The sequence below is a fragment of the Mirounga leonina genome, unplaced genomic scaffold, assembly GCF_011800145.1.
Source record: "Mirounga leonina isolate KUSES-001 unplaced genomic scaffold, KU_Mleo_1.0 Mir_175, whole genome shotgun sequence".
NCBI classification, from domain to species: domain Eukaryota; kingdom Metazoa; phylum Chordata; class Mammalia; order Carnivora; family Phocidae; genus Mirounga; species Mirounga leonina.
Window position 1 is genome coordinate 31,779,456 of NW_023270453.1, and position 22,674 is coordinate 31,802,129.

A 22,674-nucleotide genomic window follows, 5' to 3' on the forward strand; every position below is an offset into this window, starting at 1 on the left:
TTATCTAATGTCCACTAGGGGCACCAAGCATGTAGTGGGACCTTCAGTATATATTTGGAAGCCTGTGTGCCATCTGACTAAGTGTCCTTATTTTCAGTGGATTTATGAAAGAAAACTAGTTAGCGCCTTGTCAGAGCTAAGCCCCGTCTTAGGTAGTGGGGACAGGGGTGGCCACGGCCTGGGCATGGTTCCTGCCTTCAAGTGATGAACTTGACTTGGGAGTAAGATGGCCTCGTTGGTGTCAATGACTCAGTGACTGAACCAGGCTTGCATCCACCCGCAACAGAAGATTTGGGGCCCCATCACTATTTCCAGATCTCAATGATCCTGGCTCAGAGGGAGAAGAAACATCCAGTCATCCCAGGCGGGTCTCACTTAATTTTAACTTTGTCACTCTCCTGTCCCGTCATTTCCCCTCTGTTGTGAGTGATGAGGGTGTTGAGTTCATATCCGCAGGGGGAATGTGGCAATTTGATCGTCCTCTGGCACGCCTGGGAGGCCAACCGGAAATGTTTAAATGAGGCTGGATCTGTGCTCTGTAATCATTCAGATCACACAGAATGTTCCCTGTCACTCCTCTCAGCTGGCAGCCTGATCTATCTCTGGATATTGTGCAGAAATGCTGAGGACTTGGGCTTTCCAGGTAGATTCCTAAGAAAGGAAAGGGGAGCTAGTGGCGTGCGCTGATTGGCTAGGCCTCCAGCCAATGGGCAGAGGCTACTGCACGGACACGTGGGTGGGTTTGCCCTGCTTTGAGTAAAACCCAATCTTACGGAGAAGGCCTATCAAAGACAGTGGTAGGTAGGGTGCAGACATTGTCCTTCTTGCCATCTTTGACTTTATGGAAAGGACCACCAGGGGGATCTGCTAATAATGTGTGATCCCCCAGGGCTCATTCAGTACACCTGAAATGAAATTCAACTTGGAGAAACTGATTTATAAACAATATGCCAAGCATTATGGGATTCTCAGATAACAAACTTGATCCCTTTAGCATTTAGGGGAATTTCCCACCCTTAGGAAAAGTGACTCCATGGAGAAACTTGAATGCATTCATTCATTCAACAGTATTTCAGCCCCTATCCCTTGGGGACCTGCCACCCAGCATATAAAGTTGCAGTTCGCAGAGCCTGGCCCGAACCTTGCATTTGGGGCTAACAGTGCTCCCTCCCACCAACCCTTTTCAGGAGAGGGATTGCACTAAAACAGGATCAAAATGTATCTCTTGTCAACAGAGTGTTGTCATTGGCCAAAGTGACCTCATGCAACTCAAGTTTTCCTTTCTTTCTTAGAGGATTGAAATTCAGAGCCAGATTCACTGCCTAAGAAATCTCTCTCTCTCCCTAATATAACTGAAAACATCTAGGCCTTTTTCAGGGGACTTCTTCTGACCCTCTGTTGGGCGTTATCCTGATACCGCTGCATGGCTTTGCAGAAGGAGGTGCACACGGGTGTGCAGAATCACATTTGCACATTTGGTCTCTCGCCCATCGCCCAGGGCCCCTGAGGCCTGCCCGCCCCGTGGAGGCTGCAGCTGGGGCTGCCAGCAGCAGCACCTGGGGGTGAGGACGCAGCGGACATGGGAAGCCGGCCAGCAGATCAGCATCTCTCCATTGTTATTTTTTTAGGAAGTTCTGATGGTGACTGGGCAGTGGCGACACTTAAGTCACCAAAAGGTACTGTATGGCTTTTTCCAGCTCTTTTGTCCAGGTGTTGTCAGATTTGACACCGATCAGTGGAGGCACAAAGAGTCCTGGTGTCTGTGTGTGACGCGGTGCCACACGTGTGTCCCCGTTGGGTGGCCCTGCAAGTCCGTCCAAGTTCCAGCGTGTAGGTGTTTGTGTGTGTGTGTGTGTGTGTGTGTGTGTGTGTGTGTGTGTGGCATATCTGTGCTCTGGGTTGTTGTTGAAGAATGTGCTACCCCTCACTTCTCAATATTCACTGCCTGAAGGAATATGTCACTATCAGACACCATCCCAGGTAAGACATCCAGGAAATGTTGGTTTTTCTCAGACAGTGGTGCAAACAGAACAGCCCCAAGGTAAATGGATGCAGAAGAGAAAACACAACTTCTGAGGGAGAGAGAAACAGAGTCGGGTTATTGGCTCAGGGTCTCGTGAACGATTAGCCTTGATGCTATTTTTGGCTTTCCCCAGGCGGTATGGTGAGCATCAGATGCTAAGGAGTCTGGTCAGGTAGAGTCTTGTGAATTAACCAGCTGGTTGACTGGACCAGGAGGTAGCTAGAAACTCTTCACTCCCTACTGTGTGCCAGACAGAGTGCTGGACCTTTATATCATGTTGTCACTAAATTCTCCAGTGACTCAGCTGTGCAGGCCGCCCCCTTCCCCTTTTAGAGATGAGGACTTGGGTGTCTGGGCGAGGGTGTCTTGCTAATGTCCAGCTGGGGTGCAGTTTGGATACATGTCTGTCTGACTCGAGGCCTAGGTTATTTCCCACTGGGGTGTTGTGATGGGAGCAGCTCTTTCCAGAACAGACGGGAAACTCAGTTCTCTTCTGCTTTCACCCCGTTTGCTCTATTGGATATGGTGGTAGGGAGAACGCTGCTGACCCAAGGCCATGGTGGCAGAACTCTTTTGTGACCTTGAACTGGGGAAATTAGAAGGTCTCACAGGGCTCTAGGCAGTATACTGGGAGGACCATTTCTACATTCTCGAAAGTTGATTTCCAAATGGAGACAGGATTGGAGGTGGGCGGGCCGCCTGGAGGTGGGGCTGCCCACTGGGAGGCTCCTGTTGTCACCCAGGTGGGCCGTGACCTGAGCTGTGGTGGGTAGAAGATGGAGAGAAGACAATGAGGTGAAAGGATGAGTAAGAAAGAGACGGTAGAAGGTAGTGAGTGAGGGCCTGTGAGCGGGGAGGAGGGGACAGTGTGCCCTCAGTGGTTCTTATATTTCAGCTACTTGGGCAGCGTCAGCCTTCCCTGGAGGGTTGTTAAAACCCAGATTTTGGGTCCCATCCCAGAGCTTCTGATTCCCCGTGCATTGGGTGGGCACCTGAGGGGTTGCAATGCTAACAGGTTCCATCGCGATGCTGCTGGTCTGGGGACCACACTCTGAAGACCACTGCACTAGGGAAATCTTGCTGGGAAGCTGATACCCTCTGATTAGGTCTCTAGGGATCTTTCTGGGGGTTGAGGTTTCTGAAGAGGGCATGACCAGGTCCCAGAGGCTCAGAAACAACCTGAGCTCTGAGGGGAGCATGGGAGGGAAGGGGGACTCACTGTACTCCCGCATCCAGAGAGAGAGATGTAGACCCACGTGTCTGCAGAGGATCCCTTGACTACCCCGTTGTTGCCTTGAAAGAGGCAGATTTTTGGGTCTTGCATTAGATAATAACTGTTCACATGTCAACATCCATTTTTAGAAATGCAAACAATTTGGAATATGACAGACCTACTAATTTGAGACATAAACTTTTTTTTCTCTCCTCTGTGAAAAACAAAGCCATTATGATGCCCGTGACAGCATTTGGAGGCAGTCAGAACCCCTGTCCTTATATCAGCTTGTTGTTGTCTGATGCATTTAGAAAATATTTCGGGACAGGTCAAAAGCAAGGGCTTGGAAGCTGTTTTTCTACCCAAACTGGGCTAATTTCACCGGTCCTGTTAAATGCATCTTTATTTATCTGGCCTTGTCTGGGGAGGAGCAGAGGGGTCCCAGGGATGGCCAGACCCAAGTTCCTCTGGGGTCGCTGATCTTTCTCTAGTGTTCTCTACTCAACCTCCAGAGCTGGAGTCTACATGAGGCATGAAAACAAGGTTGGGACATTTGGACAGCCCCTGCCTCCCACAGCCTGCCACCTTCTTGAAAGGGGGACACATGCAGGCTGCAGCGGGCTTAGCCTCAGCACACCTGGGTTCCAATTACCGTCTCCTTGTTGGGTACTCTTGTGACCCTCAGCAAGTCAGCCGACCCCTCTGAGCCCGTTTTCTGATCTACAAAATGGGGACAATGGTGTCGCCTCCTGCCTAGGTTGCTGTGAAGATGAAGTAACGCGTACAATGCATGTCACAGTGCCTAGCATTCGGAAAGTGATAACCACATGAAGGCTATTACTGGTATCTTTAGGACTATTATCAGGTGAGCCAATGAAAGGCTCTGGAAAATCTTGTGCTAACAAAAAGGTCAAACTCTAACACATCATTTCCCAAACACTTTTGATGTCTGATCTCTTTTCTCTTCAGGAAAACCAGTTCACATCTTAATATCCAGGGGCACGAATGTTGCTAGGAACCCGCTCTGGGAACATAGGGCAGGAGTGGAGAAGTAGGTGGGGGGTGGATGCCACCTGGGGAGGTTGGAGAAGGAAGGGGTAGCTGCCAAGGAGAAATGGCAAGGTCTCTGAAGATGAAGGTTTCCTGTTTCCATCCGCATTGACTATAACTCCCTTGGGAGGTGAACCATGTCTGCCAGAGTGGGAAATGGCAAACATCACCCCCTGGGGGGCACTATATATTCATTTTTCTCTGAGGTTTCCCATGCACGCTGCCCCCTAGTGGTCACTGCTGTTGCTCTGCCCATGCCCAGCCCTGGGAACTCCCCCCATAATTATTGGAAACCCTCCCAGGAGAGCATCACTACCTCGAGCCCAGTGGGCTCTTCTAACCATGTCTTTTGAAATCTGGTCATTTTGCAAAAATGAATCTTTGAACGTGACATATCGCTTAGTCCAGTGCTACTCTGGAGCACTGAACTTGGGGGAAACTGCCAGCACAGGACTGTGATATAATCACTCTGACTCAGATTAGAGACAGACCGTGTGCTCTTGTACGAGCCACTCACGTGCTCTGAACACCCATTTTTACCATTCCCAAAACAGTGGCCATGAAAATCCACGTTCTGTCGTGTTTGGGGGAGTAACCTTAGGAGACAATATAAGTAACATACTTTAATGATGACAGTGAAGAAAATACACTTTATTCAACCCTTCTGCTCTTCTGGATGAGGAAACCGAGTCCCCTGAGATGAATGAGGTTGCCCAAAGTCATACAGGAAAATTGTATCAGACCTGGGACCAGGACCCAGTCTTCAAAGAATGGCTTACAGACTGGACTCAGAGTCACTGGACATGCTTGTTACAAATGAAAATCCTGGGCCCACATACTGCAGAAAAACAGGGACCACTGGACGTGGGGCCTCAACCTTTTTTAGTTTTTCATTTTTTAAATTTCATTTTCCATTTTTTGACTCTCCTGCCTTGGATAATTATACACTAAAGTTTGGACCTACCATTTCCAAGACCCAATCCCTAGACATGATTTGTCCTAGAACACCAATTTCACATGTCAGCATTCTTCCAACATGAGTATTTTTGCTGTTTGCTGAAATATATCTATTTTCTTAGTTGGGGTTTGAGCTGGAGCCATAGCTGGAAAGTAGGAACATTGGAGGTGACAGTCTTAGATTCGGTGTCCCGCCCTGACACTTATCAGCTGTGGCAGAGAAATTTGGCAGCCAAATTACTCAGCATCTCTGGGCCTTAACTCCTATTGTCACACAGAAGAGATGGTTTTGCCTTGTCACCTAGGTTTAAGATGGTTTGAGTGAGACAGTGTTAGTGAAATGGTTAAGAGCGTCTCATACACAGTAGGTACTCAGCAAATCTAGTTCTTTCTTTTTTCTAAGAAAATTTATGTAGCTCAGTGATAAATGTTCACCCAACTGATGCTACAGAAGGCACAAGGCTGGAGACAGTGTCCAATTTGGGTGACAGTTCTGTTGGAGTGCACACATCTTGGATCAGGACCCACCTAAAGGCAACCTTAAAACATTACTTCATGAAATTCAGCCTTTTTCAGTGTTCTGATTTGGGTTATCAGTTTGCTGGTGAGCAGGAGGGTGCAGAGCAGGTGGAGGATCAGGAGGGGATTTTTTTTTTAATAAAAATCAAATCCCGCCAGCTCCTGAGTTTGGCCTCTTTTTAAAAGCACACAGTGAGCACTGGAGTTTTGATGAGCTTCTTTGGGAACCCATAGGGCATGGAGGAGATTCTTTGCTTGGCAGAAAATGCCATTGTGTAAGATTCAATAAACTTTTTGCTAGTTTGAAAATATGTCCCTCTGATGCTAAGCCAGCTAGATCTTTTTTTGTTCCCCAGATCTTCATTTCAAGCTTCCCCAGCACCTTGCATGGTGCCCACAGCACATACTAGACACTCAATATGGATTTTATTAATAAGTTGTTGAATAAAGTTGGGCATAGCATTTGAAGGGAATGTTGTCGTCTTTTCTGAAGAGGTACTGGGAAATAGAAAAGTTAACCAAATGGAAGTCAAGAGATCTGTGTCCTAGATCCAGTGCTGCTTCTACCCAGTTGGTGGTCCTTGAGCCTGTAGCTTTAGTAGTCTCTCCTGTAGAATGGAAGTTTGGGTATCATTGATCTCTTTGGCCTTTCCATCTCTATAACCAAAGATCCCAGGCTTTGCTCTGATTGGCTTGCCTAGTCATGCACCCACCTCTGAACACATTGTTATGGTGAGGGCAATGGAATGGGTTGCTTGTAGTCCCTAGGGAACAGCTGGGGGGGGGGTGTGGGAGAGTGGAGGTGTGTGTCGTCCAAATCACATGGATTAAGAGTAGGAGACAGGTGGATTCCCCACCTGAAAATAGGGGGCTCTTCCTGGAAGTAGGGTGAGTAAATGATTGGTGTTTGCCAATCTTGCCACAAAAATGATGTGTAACAAGCAACTTCAAATCTTGGGGTTTAACATCTATTTAGCAGCTTTTACTGAGACCAGGTGTCTATGCTGATGTCGGAGGTTCTCCTAGTCTCTCTGAGTTGACTTATATATCTGGGAGTTGGCTGAATGCTGGCTGATCTGGGCTGGTTTTAGCTGGAATGACTCGGGAGACTTGGCTGTGCTCCATGTGTCTTTCATCCTCAGAGGGGGTAGCACAGACATCTCATGATGACGGCATTGGTACAAAAGAGGAACCGCAAACCAGTAAGCACTTCTTCAAACTTCCGTTATGTCATGTCGGCTAACATTCATTAGTCACATGTATGAACTCAGAATCCAGTGGTGGGGGAAAAAAGATCTTCCTCTTTTGGGGTGAGTTTCAAAGTCACATACAAAGAGCATGGACGCAGGGAAAGGCAAATAATTGAGGTCATTTCATGCATGAATCTAACATAGGATCCCAGATCTCACAATTATCTGCTTTGAGATGGTCCTTTGCTATAGCAAATTGGAAGGACGCACATAGGATTAAGGATAATTAACCCTTATTTGCTTCATTAAAAAAAAAAAACACTTGTATAAAATTTCATCAGAGGGGAGGTCGATCAGAAGATAAATCACACAAGGAACTTCTGAAAAGAATGATCTCCATCTATGGAGCAGCAATGCAGGATGCATGGAAGGGCAGTGAATGAATGCATGCTTTCCATCCAGAGCCCTTCTGTGTAGGGGGCTCTGTGGTCAGCCATGGCTGGGGCACAAGTCCGTCCATCTTTGTTCAGTAGCCTCTCAGAAAGAGGTGACTGCAAAGCAGGGCTGCCTAAGGGAAGAGACAAAGGACCTGCAGGTTTAGAGGTCTGTCGGCAACAAGACATTCACAGAGGGCTCCCTGGAGTCACAACCAAAGGGCTCATGGCACAGCCTGAACAGCTTTGGTGCAAAGCCCAAGCCAGGCACTGTTTCAGAATGCTCTCCAGCGAAGACAGTGGGAGCCCCCAGGGTTAAGACAAAAAAAATCCAGGCTTCTGGACTTCCCTTGACAATTTTCTTAGAGAATAGGATTTCAAGGAAGATGTGAAGCCCAGAAGAGAGAACCGGGAGCCCTGAGCTTCATTAGGACCTGGTTCAAATGTGACCTTCCCTACTTGTGTCTCTTCAGCAAGGCCCTGAACCAGGTGAAACGGGGCTAATTCACCATAAAGACAAATCTTCCCATCCCCTCCCTGGCTCTCTCCTGTCTGAGAAGCTAGGCTTTTTTCCTGCCTTTCTTGTTTCTGCCTGCTGAGACCGTTTCAGGAACCTGCACAGCTTTAGAGAATGTATTTTAAAAGAAGAGAGAAATACCCGGGTATTTTTTTTTAACATGAACTATCCCCCCTTTTACTTTTTAATTTAGCTTGTGAAGGAGGCAAAAAAAAAAAAAAAAAAAAGGTAGAGACCCAGAAAATATTCCTGTATATGTAAAAAGCAAATACTGTCCTACCGAACCAGAGGCCCCACAAATACAGCAGGTTGAGAGAGAAAAGTATATCTATCTCTCTGTTACAGTCCCCAGAGGGAGTGGTACAAGTTGGTGGGGCAGCTCTACTCCAAACTGTCACTCAGGGACCCAGGCTCCTCCAACACTGTTTCTCTACCACCCTCTACAGGACTGTCCTCATCTGCGTTGTTACGGTTAGCTGCTATCATAGCCATGGGAAGGGGGAAGAGAGGACACTCAGAGCAAGAGATTTTCTTTTAAGCAAGTCAGGTGAAGTGAAAGTTGGATGTATCATTTTTGCTAACATACCACTGGCAAGAGATGAGCCACATGGCCAAATTTAGCTCCCAAGAAGGCTGGGGAAATCTAGTTTGGAGCTGGTGGCCATGTGCCCAAGAGAAGAAGGTAGAGAGAGACTTGGGACTCGAGTGGCCATGTGTTACATCTTCCCAGGTGGGAGTGCGCCATGTGTAATGGTTTGTGCTTTTACCTGCCTTCTCTCCTTGACTTCTGCACCTCACCCTGCAAAGTCGATCTTACTATCCTCATGTGATTTTCTTCTCCTTCCTAACAGTGGCAGCAATAGCAGCTACCATCTGTCGAATACCAACTATGAGGCAAGGACATTGGTATTGGACATGATTCTCTTCCATACCCTTGACCCCCTGCCACCCAACCATTGTCATTTGATTTTCAGTTTTATTGGTAGAACTTAGAGAGTTCAGGTAACTTGCTCAAGATCTCCAGCTTGTAAGTGGAAGAGCTGGGATCTGAACTCAGATCCATCTACTCTCAGAGGTTAGGGTCTTTCTACCATATTGTAAAGAACTTACAGTCAACAAAAATCAGGTGGGCGTTCTTCCAGACATCGTTATATACTGTATGAACCTGATGCACGGCAGCCTTAAGCTCCTACCTACTATTCCTTCTTTCTTTCTCTCATTAATCTTTCTAATTCCTTGATCTTACTGCTGAAGCCTTGTCCTTTGAGACTTGGGGCTCTGCTGTGGCTGTCGAGGGCCCAGTGTAGGATTCAAAACCAACACTTGGGCTCTTTGTCATTGCTGGAAATGATTGCTGTCCTCTGGGTGGTGGGGAGGGTATAGTAGAAGCACAAGGAAAAGAAATATTAGTTAATATCTCAAATGATCCCACTACAGTGTCATAGAGGGAATCAGTGTGATGAGCCCAGGCAACCACATCTGCCTCATGGGCTTGGGGTGGGGTGGGGGCCAGCTACATGAGATAGTATGTGTCAAGCACCTGGAGAGTACCTTACCTAGAGTCTTCTCTCCATTCTGTGAGAAGTGGATGGCTCTTTGTCCAGCCCAACTCTGGGACAGGTCGGTGACTGGCCAGCACTTCAATGTCAGTGCCCCTCAGAGATGCCAAGACCCATACACCTGGTAAGGCAGCAGCCAGCCTAAATGCTGGAAAAGCCACAACCTGGCAGAGGGTGTCTCAGGTCACCCCCAGCTTCCTCCTCCTCACCTTAAGGGAGTAAAAGATAAACATAGTTTGCCTTAGGAGGGAATTTGGGGCTTTGTTAAACTTCCAGCTGTGACATTCTGATGTTTCCTCTTGAGAGTCTGATACTTACATGTGCAACCCAGTCCCTGATGTTTGGGAGAGGAGGAATCAAGAAAAGTGGTTTCTCTGTATAATTCTCACTCTGCCCTCCATTTTCCTTAGTTTTGGGCGGATATTTTCTTGCAGATAAAACCTTGTTAAGGAAATAAGACTGTTCTTTTATAAGGCAGGCTCATCATTAGAAAAACGGTGAGTGTTGTAGCCACAAATTCACAAATTGTGAATTGGGCCTGGAATCCTGGGTTCTAATCCCAGCGCCATCGCTTGGACGAGTTGCCAAAGCCCTGTAGCCTCAGTTTCCCCATTTATAAAATGAGACTGAGAATGGCACCTACCTTGGTAGGATATTGAGAGTATTAAAGAGGATAGAGGGGCACCTGGGTGGCTGTCGTTAAGCGTCTGCCTTCGGCTCAGGTCATGATCCCAGGGTCCTGGGATTGAGCCCTGCATCGGGCTCCCTGCTCAGTGGGAAGCCTGCTTCTCCCTCTCCCACTCCCCCTGCTTGTGTTCCCTCTTGCTGTCTCTCTCTCTCTCTCTCTGTCAAATAAATAAATAAAATCTTAAAAAAAAAAGGGGGGGGTTAACGGGTGCATGGGTGGTACACTTGGTTAAGTATCCGACTCTTGGTCTCGGCTCAGGTCATGATCTCAGGGTCTTGGAATTTGAGCCCTGCATTGGGCTCCATGCTCAGCAGGGATTCTCTCTCTCTCTCTCTCTGCCCTCCCCATCTCTCTCTCTCTAAAATAAATAAATAAAACCTTTTTTAAAAAAAAGGGTTAACAAATTCCCTAGCCAAGTATCTAGAACAGAGCCTGCATTTAATGAAGATGAGCTTTTACTCAGTTTACCATTGGGGGAGCTGTGGGGGGAGAGCAGACTTGTGCTATATCCAAGCGGTCTCTAACCAGTCCCTGCCTCCTTCACCCAACTGCAGCCTGCCTCCCTGAACTCACTGCTACAGAACAGTCATACCCCTGCAAGGCTACAGCCAGGGATATGGAGCTGGGCAGCAAGCAGGTTCTCCTGCCCCAGAAATAAGGGAACTTAACCCCTGCTTTAGTCCTGTAATTCCTGTAAAGCACAGGGCACAGGTCACTCAGATGGACTATGTATTAGCATCCTCCAGAGAAACTGAACTGTGTATACACACACACACACACACCCTATTATTTATATATATTCATATATATCACATATGAATAATAGGTTATATATACTATTGTTTTGGTTGAAGCAATTCCCATAATCTCCTTTCAGATATATGTGTGTATATGAATGTGATGAATATTCATATATATGAATAAGAGGATATCTATATATATGAAAGGAGATATATTATGGGGAATTAGTTCATGTCATTATGGAGGCTGAGAAGTCCCATGATCTATTGTCTGCAAGTTAGAAACTCAAGAAAGCTGGTGGTGTGATTCCAGTCCAAGTCTGAAAACTTGAGAACCAGTGGAACCAATGGGGTAAATCCCAGTCCAGGAGCAGAGGACCAATGTCCCACACAGGGGATGGAACAGCAGGCCGGCAGAAAGGGCACGGAGCCTCCCTTCCTCTAATTTTTGTGATATTTTGTCCCTCAACAAATTAGATAATTCCCACCTACGTGGGGGAGGGCAATCTACTGAGTATATCAGTTCAAATCAAACTTTCACAGGCACACCCAGAAATAATATTTAAAGATTTTATTTATTTATTTGACAGAGAGAGAGAGAACACAGGCAGAGGGAGAAACAGGCTCCCCATTGAGCAGGGAGCCTGATGCGGGATTCAATCCCAGGACTCTGGGATCATGACCTGAGCCAAAGGCAGACGCTTAACCGACTGAGCCACCCAGGCGCCCCCCAGTAATATTTAATCTGGGCACCCAGTGGACCCATTCTGGTTGACACACAAAATTCACCATCACAGACCAGATGACCAGAACATGAAACATTCTGCCCGTTGCTCATATTTTAGAGACTGTTGTTGGAATCTGAAATATTTCCAGTGCTTTCCTGCCTTCATCAAATGCATCATTGTCCCCCTACTGTGTGCCAGGCAATGGGCAAGACGTTGGGCATACAGTAGTGAGCAGAGCTGATACGGCCTCTACCCTAATCGGAGCTTATATTCTAGTCAAGGGAGGCAGACAATACCCAAGTAACTAAAAAAGATAATCTCATTAAATGATACAGCCTAAGAATATAGTAAAATGGGGAGAAGTGATGAGAGCAATTGGGGGCGGGGAGGGCTCTCTCTTGACTGGCTCATCAAGAGGGATTTTCTGAGGAAGTGACCTTTGCTCAGAGAACCAAATGACAAGAATCCAGATACGCAAACAAAAAGAAGAGCATTTTGGCAGAGAGCGCAGCAAGGATGCAATCCAGTGGCTCTGACATAGTGAAAAGCTTGGTGTGTTCAGGAACAGAAAGGAATCCTGTGTGTACTGGATTGAAGAGTATCCCTCCAAATCTCTATCCACTCAGAACCTCAGAATGTGACCCCACTGGGAAATAGGGTCTTTGCAGATGTAATGAGTGAAGGAGGTCATACTGGATTAGGGTGGTTCCCAATGTAATGACTGGGACCCTTAAAAGGGAAATTCGGACACATAGACCCATACAAAGAGGATGGCTGGGTGGAGTCAGAGGCTGATACTGGAATGAAGCAAAAGGCAAGGAATGCCAAAGATTGCAGCAACTACCAGAAGCTAGAAGAGGCAAGGAAGGATCTTCCCCTAGAGCCGGCAAAGGGAGCATGGCCCTGCTGACACTTTGATTTCAGACTTCTGGAATCTGTGAAAGAATAAATTTCTGTTGTTTCAAGCCACCCAGTTTGTGGTAATTTGTTATGGCAGCCCTGGGAAACTAATACACTCTGTGATGGGTTCATAACAAACGGAAGAGATGAGGGTGGACAAACAGCCAGAGATCGGGTCATGCAGACCTTGGGGCCGCTGCAAATAATTTGGATTTTATTCTTAAGTGTAATGGAAAGATTTATCACTTGAGTTCAACATATTCTTAGACCGAAAACAGGGACAAATGGGGAATGGTGAAAGCTTAGATTGGTCGGGGCATTGCTTACCAGGTTAGAATCATCACCTGAGACCCAAGAATATCACCAAGGGAGAATGAGCTGTAGGAGGCCCTCCTTAAGATATCTTTGGCCCAAGGAAAGAAGGTAGGTGGGAGGCCACCTGCTGAGACCCTCAGATGTGCAGCTTGTTTTGAAAACTGGTTATTACCTTGACTCTCCCTTTCCACGGAAGTGGAGGCTCCAGCCCACCCTGCACCTGGACAAGAGTCTGCTGCTAATTAGGGGAGAGACAGATGGAGCAAGGTACAGTTTAATTTTAAAGCCTTGGTTCCTTCAAGGCAATTAGGCTCATTGGAAGGAAAGCACCTTTTTCATTCTTTCTTCCTCTTTTTAAATGAAGAAAAATCAAACTGGAGAGGCCCAGTGTTGTTGAAAGGCTCCCACATCTGTTTCCTTGTCGGCTTGTCAGCCATCTGCCCACGAGGTATTGGGGCTGATTAGGTTAATGCATTTATTAATGGGGCTTACAAGGCTGTTCAATGAATCTGTTATTTCTTTCACAAGAAGTCTTTTGATATACTGACAGGGACCACACTGCACAAAGCCCAGAGAGGCCAGGTAGGCTTTTCTTCCTCCTCCTCTGGATCCAAGGCAGAGGACACCAAACACACTGGAAAGAGACTGTCACAAACATTGCATTTCCTGGGTTATGGGAACAGTTCATCCGCCACCATCCACATTCTTGTTATTGAAACCATCTTGAAAATCACTCTTTGAGGAACAGTTTCGTGCCCCAGTCAAGAAATCTGTGCGTGCTCTGTACTTCTCTAAAACACTTCAGAGTCTAGTGGAGGGAAGATGGTCAAATAAATAGCTGTGAATGATATAGTCTTGCCTACTAGGCTTCAGATGGTCTGCTGACCCCTTGCTTTCTTCCTTTCTGTTTCTAGAAGCCGCCACACTCCTTCCTGCCTCGGGGCTTTTGCAAATGCTGTTCTGTGTCAGTTATATATTGCTGCATAACAAACTACCCCAAAGTGCAGTGGCTTAATGTAGCCACCATTTGTTGGACTCGTGATTGTGGGTCAGCCGGCAGTTCTTCTGGGTCGGGCTGGATTAGCTGTTCTCAGCCAAGTTTACTCGGTATCTGGAGTCAGCTGGCTGGTCAGTTGATGGCTGTATGGTCTAGGATGGCCTCGCCCAGTATCCAGCAATTAGCAGGCTTGTGGTGAGCATGGGCAACTGGCCTGAAGGTTTCTCAGCCTCCAGGCTAACCCGGGCCTCCTCCTTCACATGGAGTCAGGAATCCAAGCACCTGATAGCAGAAGCTATAGAACTTATAAAAGCCCAGGTTCGGGGCATATGTGACATCACTTCTGCTACAATCTACTGGTCAAAGCCAGTCAGAAGGCCTGGCCATATTCGAAGGGTAAGGAAAGATATTCCTCCACTTGATGGAAGGAAGTACTGTGGTCATTTTTGCTGTATACCACGTGTTCGCTCACCTGGAATCCTGCTTCTGTTACTCTTACCTCCAGATGGCAGCTAAAGGCACATCCCCAAGGGTGCCATCCCTCATTATCCCAAAAAGATCAAGTCCCCTTCTTAGGCCACTTCATAGGGCAAATGAGGCCAACACACATGGTAGGTACAGGGAAGTGGAAGGGGAAGGAAGAAAGGAAAGAAGGATTGTTGGCTTGGATGAATGCTTCCTTTGTGCTTAGCAAGTTGCCTGGCACAGAGTGAGTGCTCAATAAATGTCTGTTGGATTTAATCCAGTTCTTTCATAAGCCAAGAGACAGACAAAATATATGTATTGAATAGTTACTGCATCCCAGAATTGTGCTATGTAGCTTATATATCTCATAAAATTTATTCCTCACAACAAACCTGAAAGCAGCTTGTGTTATCCCCATTTCACACCAAAGGAAATAAAGCTGTAAGAGGTTAAGTGACATTCCTGAGATCTCAGAAACTCAGGTCTGGCTGATTCCAGAGCCCCCAGAGTTTTCTGCCCACCCTACTCTTGCCTCAGGTACCAAACACTTTCTATGATCAGGGGGTCCCCAGTGCCAAGCTCACTAAGAGACCAAGTCAGAGTTGGTTGTGGAGAGGGTTGTAGATTCTCCATGTGGGACCTCATGACTCCTCTTAATGGAGGCTTCTCCCCATCTCTGCACTGATTTGGCAAGAATTGAATGCCTCTGTGACTTCTTTTCTTTAGAACTTTTTGAGAAAACATCACTTATCCCAGCTGTTGGAACACCTACTTTGTAATCAGTTTTCTCAGTTTGTTAAGACAGAGGAAACCTTGAACATATCCTTTTCTCTGAGCATACCTTAGGCTAGTCAGTTTTCTGGAAAGAGGAACATGGGAATGAATGATTCTAGATCATGACTGGGGACATAATGAGGATGAGTGAGACTTTTATAACAGACTCCCAGGAGGAACAGGAGAAGGGAGCTTCTACTCCTACAATTGCCCTGATATTCTATGTGTATTCATGATATTTTGCTCTTACATCCACTCACTGGATATTTATTGAATATCTACTATCTGCCAGGAAGTAGGCTGAACATTGTGTGCACAGTGATGGGCAGGAATCTGACCTGGCCTTGCCCTGTTGGAACAGCAGTGAGAGAGAGAGCGAGTAATGAATGAAGTGCATTAACATGTACAAAATGGCATCTATGATGTGTGCCTTGGAGAAGAGCCTATCATGGTGGGATGTGACCTTGTTCGAGGTCCTAGAGGGGAAGGTGGTGGGAGACAGCAGGAGAGAATAGGATTGAAATCGGAGGTCACTTACCTTTAGTTCTCCAGAAAAAGCTATGTGCTGGCATCTAGCCAGGCTTTGCTTGTGGTCTCCACTCTGGTTGCACATTAGAATCCCTTGGATGGAGGAGTGCTTAAAAAAAAATCTATGTCTGGGCCAGACCTGCAGAGATTCTAATTGAATTGTTTGGGGGAGGGATCCAGGAATCTGAATGCTTTTGAAGCTCCCCCATGTGATTCCCAAGTACTGCCAGGATTGAGAGCCCCACAGATGGAAAGATAAGGTTCATGCCTTCAGAGCTCCCAACATCTGGTTCTCAGACCAGCTTAGAGATCTTAGTATAAATATTCATAAGACTGGATAGTTCTTCATAGCACTTACCATATTTATACTCTTATGTAATCTTTGGGATTATTTGGTCACTATCTTTCCCCGCCTAATAGATGTGCACCCCATGAGGGCAGGGACCATGTCTGTTTCCGATTCCTTCTTATATTTCCACTGCCTAACACATGGCCCATGCCTCTATGATGAATGACTGAATGAGCAAATTGCTTGAGGAGGTTTTGGTAGATGAGGGACATGGTAAGTTTTGCATTTTAGAACATGCCTTTGGCTGCAGTGTAGAGAATGGACTAGATGGAGGGGAGACTCGAGGCAGGGAGGCAATTTTGTGGCTGAAATGGAGCAATGGTCGAAGTTGGGTGTGATGCGGAATAGATTAGAGAAACGTTTGTAGGCATAGCTGGAAGGACTTGGTGATTTAGCAGTTGTGCTAGAGGGGAGAAGGAGAGGATGAGTCGGCGAATGCCACCATATTTCTGGTTTCAGTGACTAGAAAGCTGGTGTTTGACTTTGAGAGATAAGGAAGGACCTGAAGGAGAACATATCTTTGTAATGTTGATGGGTTCAGTCTTGGCCACCTGGAGTGAGAGATGCCAGTGAATCTGTCCTGGATGTAACTGGATTCATGTTTTCCCCCTAAATCCAAGAGGGAATATCAGGGCATCCTTCTGTTGAAATGTCATGGCATTGGAAACCTAGAACTTTCTTCTGGAAGGCAGAAGAATGGGGATCTAACATTGACTTGAATTTAACTCATGTCACTTTAAGCAATGCATGGTATTTTGGGAATGTGTGCTCTTCGCATCTTTAGTAGCAGATTCCTTTTGACATTCGATATTTTCAGACGGCTCTAGAATTTATGGAAAAGGGGACTTTCTTTTGAAAGATCACATGAGCCAGGGCTATTTACGTTAACAGGGACAGAAACCCAACTTAACCGGTATTAAGCCTGGGAGGTTAATGTGTGGCTTCCTGGGGTGTTGTGTTGAGGAGTCTGAGCGGAGGTCACACCTACCAGGACAGAGCACTGTGATCAATGAGTGATGTCTGCCATGGACACAGAGGGGGCAAGTGGGGCATATTTTTGTGCCCTTGATTCTGAAACTGAAGCATTCCCTCTATGGCCTTTGAAAAGCATCAAATAATATCTATTGGACTTAGGTTCTACCCTGGCTCAGCCACTAGCTGTGGGTAACTTTTGTTAAATCATTTCGTATGCCTGAGCTTGATAGTTTCCTAATCTATCAAACAGGGGTTAAAATCCCCATCCTTCCTACTTACTAGGGTTGTTGAAAGGATCAAATGGGAAAAGAAACATGGCACTATGATGCCTTCCATGAATGTACATATAAGATAAATTTACGTGTGTAACAATGTGGGATGTTGGAAGCATGGATGAAAAAGCAGCAAATATTCCTCCTCTCCAAGAGGAGATGTAAGTTCAAAGGTTTACTGCTAAGAAATAAATTTTATTTTATCAATCTTACTTATTTTAAGTAATCTATACACCCAATGTGGGGCTCAAACTCATGACCCTGAGATCAAGAGTCGCATGCTCTACTGACTGAGCCAGCCAGGCATCCCACTAAGAAATAAAATTTAAAACTGTAGAGGACCTTATAATAAAAGAATTATAAGAAAATAAAATAAAAGTCTCATAAAATTATCAAATGAATATATAGGGAAAGAAAGACTAAGGAAGGAGGGAGGGAGGGAAGGAAGAGGGACGGAGGGAGCCAGGATCAGAAAGGAAGGAAGGAAGGAAGGAATCCAGGAATCATAGTGCTGGAGATGGTGTGGTGAAATGGTATACAGATTGGTGTGATTCTTTTGTGGTGGAGTTGGAAATATGTATCAAGAACCTTGATAATGTTTATACCCTTTGGCCAAGTAATTCCACTTTAGGTAATTCATTTCCAGGCTGGCTAGTAAAGACTTCAAGCTTTGTGGGCCCCTCGGTCTCTAGAATATGTACCTGGATCCACCACCGCAGAACAAAAGCAGTCACAGACAGTAGGTAAGCGAGTGGGTATGGCTGTGTTCTAGTAAAATTTTATTTACAAAAATAGGCAGCATCCAGATTTGGTCCAGGGGCTATAGTTTGCCGTCGTCTGATGTAGATGAAAAATACATCTGCGGTTATCCTAAATTCAAAATGCTGAATACAAGAAGAGCTTTAGTCTTGAAGATTCTCTTTTCAGCTTTATTTATGTCAACAGCATATTGGCAAACTTAACTGTTCATTGATGGGAGGAGTGATTAATTTTAATAGTTCCACCCAATGAAATATTATGTAGGCATTAAAATGTTGTTTATTAGTGATTTATAACAACATGGAGACATGCTTGATAGAATGTTATATGGAAATTAAACTGATTTATAATGACAGTGATAGGGGCTCATATCTAAATACACATATCATATCATTTAACCCTTTCAACCCTGTGGGGGAAAAATATATATATTTTAATGTAACTACTCTCCCTATGCAGAAATCAATCATAATAAAAACTAAGAAGCTTCTTAACTTCTTAGCCAAAGCTACACTTCTGGGAGGTGGCAGAGTTGGGGTTTGAACACAGGTCTGCTTAATTGCTAAAAGCAACCAAACACACTAATAGAAATCCCAAGTTGAACCCCATTTATTGAGAAAACGAGAAGCAAATACAGCTAAGTATTGATATTGACAGTCTTGAATGGTGGGGGGACAAATACGAATATTTCTCAAGATGTTCACTATTTCTCCCTAATGAGAATGCATGATTTTAATAATGAAGAAACAACACTGGGATTTTGTAAGAAAGCCAAGGATGTACAAAGCTAGGTGCCTTATGGTGGAGAAGTGTGTATTTGGGGGGAATCTAGAGTTTCCACTGGGGATGCCCTTACCTTCTTGGTCCTGATCTTGCTTGTGAAAAGAACTTGACTCTCTTTCCTTCTGTCCTCCTTCCTTCTGTCTGTTCCAGATGGAGTTTCTAGTGTGTGTCTCGTTTGGACTGTTGGCCCACTTTGATACTGTGCTCAGGTTGACTTGCCAATCCCTAACTGTCTCTCTCTCTCCTCTCTCTCCCTCTCTCTGCTCCCTCCTCCTCTTCTCCGTCCACCTTGGACAGCCGACAAGGTCAATGATGACTTCTCCTCCAAGCGACGGCACCTGGCCGAGCTGGCGGCCAAGGGGAACCTCCCTTTGCACCCGGTAAGAGTAGAGGATGAGCCGCGGGCCTTCAGCCCCGAGCATGGCCCTGCCAAGCAGAATGGACAGAAGTCCCGCACCAACAAGATGCCCCCACATCCCCTGGCCTACAACTCCACCACCAACTTCAAGGGCTGGGACCCCAACGAGCATTCCCTCCGGCGGCAGGCTTACGGTAACAAGGGCAAGCTTGGCGCAGCTGAGTCGGGCTCCAGCGACCCCTTGGGGACTCGCACCCAGCACTACCCACCCCCACAGCCATACTTCATCACCAACAGCAAAACAGAAGTGACTGTCTGAGCTTTCACTACAGGGAGCATCCTGGAGACCATACTCAACTGAGAGAGGCAAAAAATATCCCTGGCCCACACCCTCCCTGTCCTCCCCGACCTGCTCCCCCACACCCTGACTCCCCTTACCAACCAACGAGAAACCTGCTGGTGACGCGGAACTACGCTTTTCTTGGGTCATGCCTAACACGTGTCAGCGAGCAGCTGAGCAAGACGGAAGCAGGGACGTTCAGCAATATAGCAAAGGGGAAACTGAGGCACGGCTCTTTCAACTTCAGGCCCAAGGTGGCCAACTCACACGCCCACACCATGGGGCTAATTTTTTCTTTTCCTCCTGACTTAAAACTGAAATCCATGACGAAAAATTAAAAGTAGCACAACTTAGAGAAATCGTCCACTTGAGCACATTTGCCATTTACCATGTGCTGTCTGTTTCGGGGTGAAAGAGCCAGGTTGGGGCCGGGGGAGCCTGAGAGTGGACACGAGAGAAGAGTGTACGTAAGAAGAGGAGTCATTTGGGTAGGAAGCTGTGTGCATTGTAAGTGTTTTCTAATCCCAAGAAGTAGTGACGTGGACACACAATTTTGACAAGCGTGAGACAGTAGTTGGACCCCAACCATTCTATTTATAGTACTTTTCATATCGTCAATGTTGGAAGCAAAAAAAAAAAAAACAACAACACACACTCAAACTCACAAAAAATAAATAGACCCTGAACCCACCAGCAGTGATGAGAAAGAAAGAGCATTTTAGAGAAGTCCCGTAAAGACCATGATCATGGACATGGGAAAGGATAAGTAGGCTTTTACGGCGGGGAGAGAGGGTCCAGAGAGTGTTAAATAACTTTTTTTCTTTAAAAAAAAAAAAGATAAATGATCACAAGCCCACTACAAAACAGACAAAAACAGCAAATCCATTTTTGTCCAGAATCCTCAAGACTTAGGAAATGAACAATGACATCAGAACAAAAGAAAAAATATTCACAGTTGAAAAGTCGACAAGAGATGAGAAGGGGACCCCGCATTTCCCGCCTTGCCTCCGAGACAAGAAACAGACACAGAAACCAGTCCTCTATTACCCGTCTCTCCCTGACCCCCCTCAGCCCGTTGCCGCCGCCGCTGCCAAATTTCAACTGCTTTGGACTGAAAATGTCATAAGCGTGGGTGGTGCCTTCAATGTGTTACTGTTTAATGACAGTCTTGTTTCCCAAGTGCAACGTGTGTTCTCTTGGTCACCCTCCGTCCTGTTTCCTGAAGTCAGAGATGTTCCTCTCCTCCCCCTTTGTTGGTGAGCCCGCCCATCACACATTCTGAGGGGGCTGCTACAATGTCAGGGGTACCTAAAGACGAAGACCTCCCTACTTCCCACCCTGTCACTCCCAGTCCTACCGTTATCTGGCTCCCCGAGACCTCTGGGTCTCGTAATTCCCACGACCCTCCAAGCCACCTCCCCAGATATTTCGACGGATTCATCTCCCACCCAGAATTCCCAATCTGAACCAATTCAGAGTGGTTCTCACAGCCAGTGGCCCTTGGGCATCCCGATGAAGACTGTTTCCCTGCTCCTCCTATTTATTTCGTGGAAGCCCAAAGAGGAGAGTGCAGAGAGAAGAGATTTTGATTTTAGGTGAGAGGCTTTCAACCAGTCCCTAACCGCCTTCGCCAATGCACGGGAATCTCTGAGAGACCCAGTGTTCTTCTGGTGTCAGAAGCTGCACATGGTGGTCCAAGAAGATCCAGAGCATTCCCTGGGATGCCCAAGGGCAGCGTTCTGCCTCAGCTGTCTCTCACCTCCAACATCATGGAAGCCGGGAAATCAGGGGCTTATTCTCCTTTTCATTCCTGGCCCCTCTGGGGAACATTGACAATGCCTGTTATCTCTCTGGGCCTTAGTCTCCCATCTGAAACGAAGGGAATTGGGGCTAGATCGAGCAACACCTCCGCCCATTTTTAAAAATGCCCCTGTGCACAGAAGGCACCAATAGAAGATCCTCGTTTATAAGGCGGCTCTGCGCTGGACAAAGCAGGGTTGGTGGGGGGCCGGGGCGGAGATAGAGTGCCCATTTTCTCAGCCTCTTTGCTGGGATCCCAGCACTCCCTGGAGTGGGGTAAACACCGCCCAGCTCGGTCAATGTTTCCGTGATGTTAAATTATCCCTGTACTGCAACCTGCTTTTGGCATCTCCGTGTATCACCATCAAAATATTCGTAGCTAAATCAATTCACTCTTAATACTTTGAACTTTTAGAAGGAAAACTTCTTTTCGTCATTACAAATAGAAAAGCAGTATCAATCAGTCACCCTAAATAGAAAGTAAGTGTAAAGATAAGGATGAAGGCAGCAAAGCAGCAATTGTTCTAGCTAGATACTGTTGCTTGTGGAAGGGTCTGAACTTAGAGCCCTGCATTTGCTAGATTGCACTTGCTCTCTCTCTCTCTCTCTCCCCCGCTTCCCTTCTGTCATTCCCCTCTCTCCCTTTTCCTTTATTAAAATGATTGGCAGATGCTAAAGAGCTGTTAAAGATATACCAGCACCCAGTGGAGACTTTGCACTCCAAGGGACTCCATCGGACGGACAAAATGAAAAGGAACCCACTCCCCTCTGTGACTCGGTGTTAACCAGTGCTATATCCACGTGCTACTACAAATCATTTTGCATTTGCTAGTGATGCACAGCGCCTATTTCAGGAAATACTGGGTCTGCTTCTCCGTGAGGTTCCCTTCAGCTCCAAAGGTCTGTGAGTCTTGTTTCCCTTTTAGCTCATCTTGCCCCTTGTCCTCAGTTTACTTCATCTGACCTTTTATCCCAACGCTGATGAAGGAGCTTTCTTGATCTCTGAATCTACAGAATTTTTCCCCCTCCGTGTTCCTTCTCTTCTGAGTAAACTTCATCCAGTGAGTTTCGTTAGTTGGGGCGGCGGGGGACAGTTTGGGCAGGAAGGTTGCGGCGTGGTCAGTATGATGAGGCAGGATGATGGCCTAGAACATTCCTTTTCTGTCTCATTATCTTCTAGTTGGCTTTGCAAACTGGGACCAGGGTGGTAGGGGTTGGATAGGGAGGGTGGTTGGAATACTGATGGATCTGTGGCTGCCACGTATCGACAAGAATCTTGTGGCTACAGTGAGGAGCTTAGAAGAGAGAAACCCGAACAAAGTAGAGAGGAAGTTCCTCCCCCTCCCGGGCCCTGGCACTAGCCTCTACTTCTTGCCTTTAGCTATCCCCGACTTCCAACCCAATGGGACCAGAGTCTGACTTCCCTTCACCCTCCCAGAGC

At 46.4% G+C, this 22,674-nt stretch overlaps 1 protein-coding gene across 1 annotated transcript in view; it reads left to right on the forward strand.

Annotated features, from left to right (window-relative positions):
- SHISA9 (shisa family member 9) overlaps positions 1 to 19,598 on the forward strand; it is a 287,505-nt gene extending 267,907 nt beyond the window's left edge. Inside the window, exons 4-5 of the mRNA XM_035022300.1 lie at positions 1,629 to 1,676; positions 19,033 to 19,598. Of these exons, the coding sequence (XP_034878191.1) occupies positions 1,629 to 1,676; positions 19,033 to 19,412 (428 nt within the window). The 3' untranslated portion in view covers positions 19,413 to 19,598. The remainder of the gene's footprint in view (positions 1 to 1,628; positions 1,677 to 19,032) is intronic.
- The last annotated feature ends 3,076 nt before the right edge of the window (positions 19,599 to 22,674 follow it).